At 48.6% G+C, this 6,072-nt stretch overlaps 1 protein-coding gene across 1 annotated transcript in view; it reads right to left on the bottom strand.

Moving 5' to 3' along the window:
• Nucleotides 1-2,156, bottom strand: part of TSNAX (translin associated factor X) — a 39,699-nt gene extending 37,543 nt beyond the window's left edge. The window contains exon 1 of the mRNA XM_019527372.1: nucleotides 2,078-2,156. Within this exon, the coding sequence (XP_019382917.1) occupies nucleotides 2,078-2,093 (16 nt within the window). The 5' untranslated portion in view covers nucleotides 2,094-2,156. The remainder of the gene's footprint in view (nucleotides 1-2,077) is intronic.
• Nucleotides 2,157-6,072: the final 3,916 nt, after the last annotated feature.

A 6,072-nucleotide genomic window follows, 5' to 3' on the forward strand; every position in this document is an offset into this window, starting at 1 on the left:
CCCCCCCCCCCACAGCAACCAGTCAGGGATGGAAGGGGAGTTCCCCCAAGGCCAATCTCACTGATGGGGGGGGAGGCTCCCCCACAGCCAATCGCAAGGTGGCTGATCGCTGCAGCCACTTCTGGGAGCGCTATGGCACTCCCACTTCCTGGGATGGATGGATACCTTCATCTGGTCAGCCACCAGCCTGTGAGCCAGATCCAGCCCCCTCCATGCCATGCCATCCAGCCTGTCGGATGTGGGGAGCCCTAAATATGTGGCCCTAAATATGGAGTGCAGGGCCCATTTGTGGCACACAGGGGGTGGGCAGGGACCCTGATTCTAGTTGGGTGGGGGAAATGTGGTGACCCGGGGCTCAACCCTGGAAGACGGAGGGGGCGTGGACCCTGGTCCTTGCCACAGAGCACCCCATGCCATTCACCTAGCTGGAAGTGAAATGGTGCCCTTCCACTCCACTACCCCCAAAAAAAGAGTTCATGACACGCTTCAGCAACAAGAGGGGGCTCTAAACACCAGGCAGAAGGCAGCGCAGGGCTGGGCACCACCCTAGGGCAGTGGGTCCTCAACCCTCTCAGACGCAGGTCAGCCCCTCGGAAACCGCCGGCCCTTTGCTCGTGCTTTCTGACTGCCAAAGACCCCTAGAGCAATCTATTTCCCCAGGAAAGGGAGCCCAGCGCCTCCCATGGCAAGGGAGGGCGTTAGGCATGTGTTGTGTCAGGGTTGATGACAGAGTTTAGATCAGTAGTTCTCAACCTTTTCTGTACCAGGACCCATTTGTAAACATTAATGGCCAGTCCCAACCCAGTGCCCCTCACTCCCGACCCTCTTCCCCTCATCCGCAGGCCGCAGCCCCGCAGCATGTGGGGTGGGGGGAGGGCGCACCAAGCACCCCAGCAGGCTGGAGCTCTGCCAGCCTGCAAGGGAAAAGCCCATTTCCCATGTTCATCTCCTTTCATTTTTAAAGTTTGTTCACAACCCTTTCATATGTTCTCGTGACCCACTTTTGGGTCACAACCCACAGATTGAGAAACACTAGTTTACATGAAGGGTTGTACAGGATGGTTTGGATAGGGATGGTCTTGTCTCGGGCAGGTGGTTGGACTAGACTCCCTGTGGAGGTCCCTTTCAGCCAGTGTTGCCAGGTCTTAAACATGAAATCATCATCCTGGAAGCTCAAAATGATGGTATTTGCTGAAAAAAAATATCCTACACTGAAAAAATATGTAAATTAGTCTTTTTCTTATTTATATTGCTCACTGTAAGTCGCCAGCAAGCAAGCGAGAACGGGTCATCCAAGTTGAAGCCTTTCTTTATTACGAGGCTAACAATAAAAGGATCCTGCTTTTTTCCAATTAAAAAAAAAATCCCCAATTTTCAGTTTTAAAAAAGTAACCCAGAATCCACATCTCTCCATGATTAAAATGAAACACCACTAGACAGATAAAGAGATACATTACTGGTGTTTCATTTTAATGGTGGAAACATGCATTTTAAATTCCTTTTTTTAAACCGAAAATTGGGGATTTTTGTTTTTTTTTTTTCCAGAGAAAACCAGGTTCCCTGGTCATAAGGGAGCGCTGACAGCAAACCCAAAAGCCGATTAAGCCTCCCTGAGAGGCACTTGGGTTTTGCATGTGCCACATTAATGAGTTGCCTGAAAAATGATTGCACGTGCATGGTGCATCACACAAGCGTTGAAATCCTCGCCCAAGCAGGACAATGATATCAGGTAGCCCTGGCCACACTGTTTGCACCCCACTGGCCTGCCCAGGGATACTACTGCCTCAGGCAGGGCTGGGCCTAGAAGGGAGCTGCCCCCCGTCTCCAGGCAACGCAGGCTAAGGGCGGGGGGGAGGGGTTGGGTTGGGAGCCTGGCCGCACCGGGGACGTCACAAAGGACTATGACGCGAGCGCTGCCACGTGCCGCAAACGCGCCCGCAGAGAACGGCCGTTGCCGACGTCACAGCACGGGCCAGTGTGGCAGGTGCCCCCCCCGGCCGGGGGCCGCCAGCTGGCCCCGCGCGAGGCACCCCCTTCCCCAGCGTCCCGCCGGGTGGGGGAGGGGCGCGCCAGTCACCTTCCTTGCCGCTCATGGTGGATCCGCTCCGCTCCGCAGCCCGCGCGCGCCAGGCCCCACCCCCTCCGGGTTCTCACCTCCCCTCTGCCCTAACGAGGCGTCCACAGAAGCGCCTGAGGACAAGCCAGGAGGCGCGCGGCCCAAACTGAACCGGCCGGGAGCCCACGGGCCGCCCAGAGAAGAGCTGCCCGAAAGACACGGGCCGTCTCGTCCGCCCAAGGCGGTGAGCCCTGGGAAACGTCACTGTTTCTGGATAGGCATTTTGTAGTGCAGCGTAGAGAGGGGTCAAGTCAGGACCCCGCGCTCTACAGGCCCCGGGGCGGAGCGTTGCATCGTGGGGAATGTAGTTCTGGGGCGGGGGAGGCGCAGCTGCAGTGGGCTGGGCTGGGAGTGCCTAGAGTGCGCGGCCCTGAGCTGCCGCCCGCTCCCCTCGGCTGGGGCTGCTCAGCACAGCACCTGTTCCGCCGCTCCTGCCGTGCTTTAGCAATGGGACAAACCTGCGTCCTCCCACCGCAGCAAATGCTCCACCTTCACCCACTCGTTCAAAATTAGCTTTTTCTCAGCATATGAATTATTATAATTCAAAATATTATAATAATGATGATAATTATTTTATTATCCTTGTGATTATTGTGATAGTTATTATTTATTATATTGTGATTATTGTGATTATGATGATTTATATTATCAATATTATTGTGATTATGATTGTTTTATTATTGTGATTATTATGTTGATACTGATTATTATTTTATTAGTGTGATTATTGTGTCAATAATGATGGTTATTTTATTAGTGTGATTATTATTGTGATTATTATGATTATTATTATCTGACTTGATTCTATGGGAGCAACCACATTAAGAACTATAAAATGTCTGGGAAGAGAGATGCAGGCATGATACTTTAGGAGTCCTGAAACTGGCATGAAATCTTAGAGAAATAAAGCAGGAAGGGACCTCCCAACGGCATCTAGTCCAGTGGTTCTGGATTTTTTTGGTACCAGGACCCATTTGTAAACATCAGTGGCCAGTCCCGACCCAGTGCTTCTCACTGTCAACCCAGTGCCCCCAGACTGGAGCCCCACAGTGTTTGGGGCAAGGGGGACCCCAAGCAGCCCCTCACAGACTGGAGCTGTGCCAGCCTGCAAGGGAAATGCCGTGGTTTCCCACGTTTTTTGTCCTTTAAAGACTATCCATTTTTAAAGTTTGTGGATCAATTTTTTTTAAGTTTGTTCATGACCCTTTCATATAGTCTTGTGACCCATTTTTGGGTTATGATCCATGAAACACTGATCTAATCCAACCCCTTGCCTAATCCATCATCTAACCCCGTGATTCTCAGCCAGGAGGCAGGGGCACCCTGAGGTGCCACCAGATCTTTTGCAGGGTGCCACCAGGTGTGAGGAAATAAGCCAGGCTCAAGTGTGTCCCTGTCTGGACAATCTCCCACCCCTGCTGCTTAGCCCCTGCGTAAGGAGGTAAGCGCTATAATCTATACATTAGTTTTTGAAAATGAGTGCCACTCAGTTCACAAAAGTTATAGAGGGCTGCCTCCAGTCCAGAAAGGCTGAGAACCACTGGCCTAACCTCTTAGTAAAACTACAGTCAACCATAATACAACCAGAAGACAGCACATTTATCTACCACAGGTAACACAGGGGGACCATGGCAGCCAACATCCTGCAACTGCAAAGGTTGTTAATATATACTTGGGAGATCCCAGGAAGAGGGCCCCCACACCACAGAGGAAGGCAAAGCTTCCCCACAGTCCACACTTATTTGACCATGGGGTGAAATTCCTTCCTGACCTCAACCATGGCAATCAGTTTGACCCCGAGTGAAGCCATAATGTCCTCTTGGCAGGAATCTCCAGGTTTAAGCCTGGACCTCTGGGTAAGGGTCATTATTTGTCTATCTGACCTTCATCAATGCAGTATCTGAGCATCTGTCAGGAATGTATCCAAACCCCATTCTACAGTTGGGAAGCCGAGGTGTAGAATTCAACAAGTGGTTTGCCCAAATTCACGCAGGAGACCTGTGGCTGAGCAAAGTATTGAAGCCATAGTACAATGTCCTGTCTGCTATACCAGCCTTCCTCCCCTCAAGTTGTTTAATGTACCCAAAGTAATAAAAATGTGTACAAATGAGCTCGACAATCCCTCCTGTCCTGTTAAAGGAGGCGCATCCTGCATATCCGGAATTCACATATTCTGGTAGCCAGCCACCTCTCTCTGCCTCACTGGTTTCACCTATGCTTTCCCCAGGCTGCCTCATCAACTTCACAAAGGATTATAGCTTGATGGCTCTGACAGAAAGGCTGGTTGGAGCTCCATTCACCCACATGGACAATTTGAGAGGACTTACCTTTCTGTCAATCTCAGGGAAGTTTCTGCTGCAGTGTTTTGATTGGGAGAACACTGAGATATGGAAAAAAGCAATTAAGTCATTATAATGCAGGAGCTGCACTAGCACAAGAGCCACTGATGACATACTGGTCTCCATGTCTCCCCGCCCTCTGCATCACCGCCATCCTGACAAGAGAGACCAGTAACACCAGTCCTTCTCCATTTCACTATCTTTGGTCACCTTCATCTTCCTGTCGGTGGGTAGGTACCATTAAGGGCATCCCAATCTCTCTAAGCAGCCCTACCTCTTTCCCTGTTTTACTGGGGAAAAACATCAGTAGCAGTTACATGCCATCACTCCTGCCCCATCAGCTTTACACTGCTCGAATTTTATAGAATGGGTAAAGTTCCAGCAAAAGCAGGAACAGGAGTGTATAATGACAAGTGTGCGTACAGATGACTGATCCAGCCATTGTTAGCATGGTGCATTTTGTGCCAATAGTCTTGAAATACTGCAATATATTTTATAAAAATAGGATTCTTGCCCACTCCATATTTTCTAGGTTCATCCCAGAAAACAGGGTTCTCACCCACTCCATATTTTCTAGGTGCATCAGGTTGATCCACTAGACTAGGACGATATTCACATATGCAGAAATAGCTATCTGCACCTCTAAAATAAACTCATATTCCCATAATGCAGTGTTTTGAAGTGTGATATGCTGCAGCTTTGTGATATCTAGTAGATGGAGGGCTGATGCGTTTATCCTAAAATAATAAAAATGGCAATGCTAAAACACATATTTATCTGCTATATTGCCAGAGATTTTAATCAAGGCAGGAAGACTTGTGGTATGCTTCCCAAGAGTAGGTTCCTTGTTTCATTGTCAAAAGCATATGAGCTATGGAGTCATGTGACATTGCACAACTTTTACATGACAGTCCCTGTTAACAAAAACTAGTTGTTTGTTATCACTGTAATTCAAATCTGTGTTTTAACATAATATTGAAAATAGATGTTCCTAACTATAAACATAATACAGATCATTGTGGCAGAACTAGCCAGGCAAGTAGGTTTCCCAAACCAGACGGGCAAGGAAACCCCCTCTGTGGCAGCTCCCCAGGCCACTACCTGGTTCTAAGCAACCCCCTATCACTTAAACCCAAGGGCTGAAGGAAAAAAAACAGGATTTTTTTAAATATACATTTTGTATTCCAGGTCAAATCAGCCAAATCATATTGATTGGGCAGAACTCAATCGTTCCAAAAACCATATCAATTGAGCAGGCAGAACTGAATCATTCTAAACACCATGCATGGTGTTACAACTGACGAGCATCCTCCAGCCCAAGCTCTTACTCTGGGACTTCAGATACTCCTAAATCCATTGGCAGGAATCCAACATGCAGGCCCAAGCCCAGAGGTCTTGGGATCTGGATGCCCCCTACACTTGATCTGAGCCAAAAGGCCGCTTCTCAAACACACTTCTCTAGTAGCCGACTATAGAGTTGGGTTTTTTTTCGGGGGGGGGGAAATATATATATATAGGTAGTTATATATATATATATATATATATATATATATATATACACAAACACAAAACACTTTCAAAACCTTAGAACACCCAAAAAAACACACACCCCCCCCC

The sequence above is a fragment of the Gavialis gangeticus genome, unplaced genomic scaffold, assembly GCF_001723915.1.
Source record: "Gavialis gangeticus isolate Ggan-Ray unplaced genomic scaffold, GavGan_comp1, whole genome shotgun sequence".
Lineage (NCBI taxonomy): Eukaryota > Metazoa > Chordata > Crocodylia > Gavialidae > Gavialis > Gavialis gangeticus.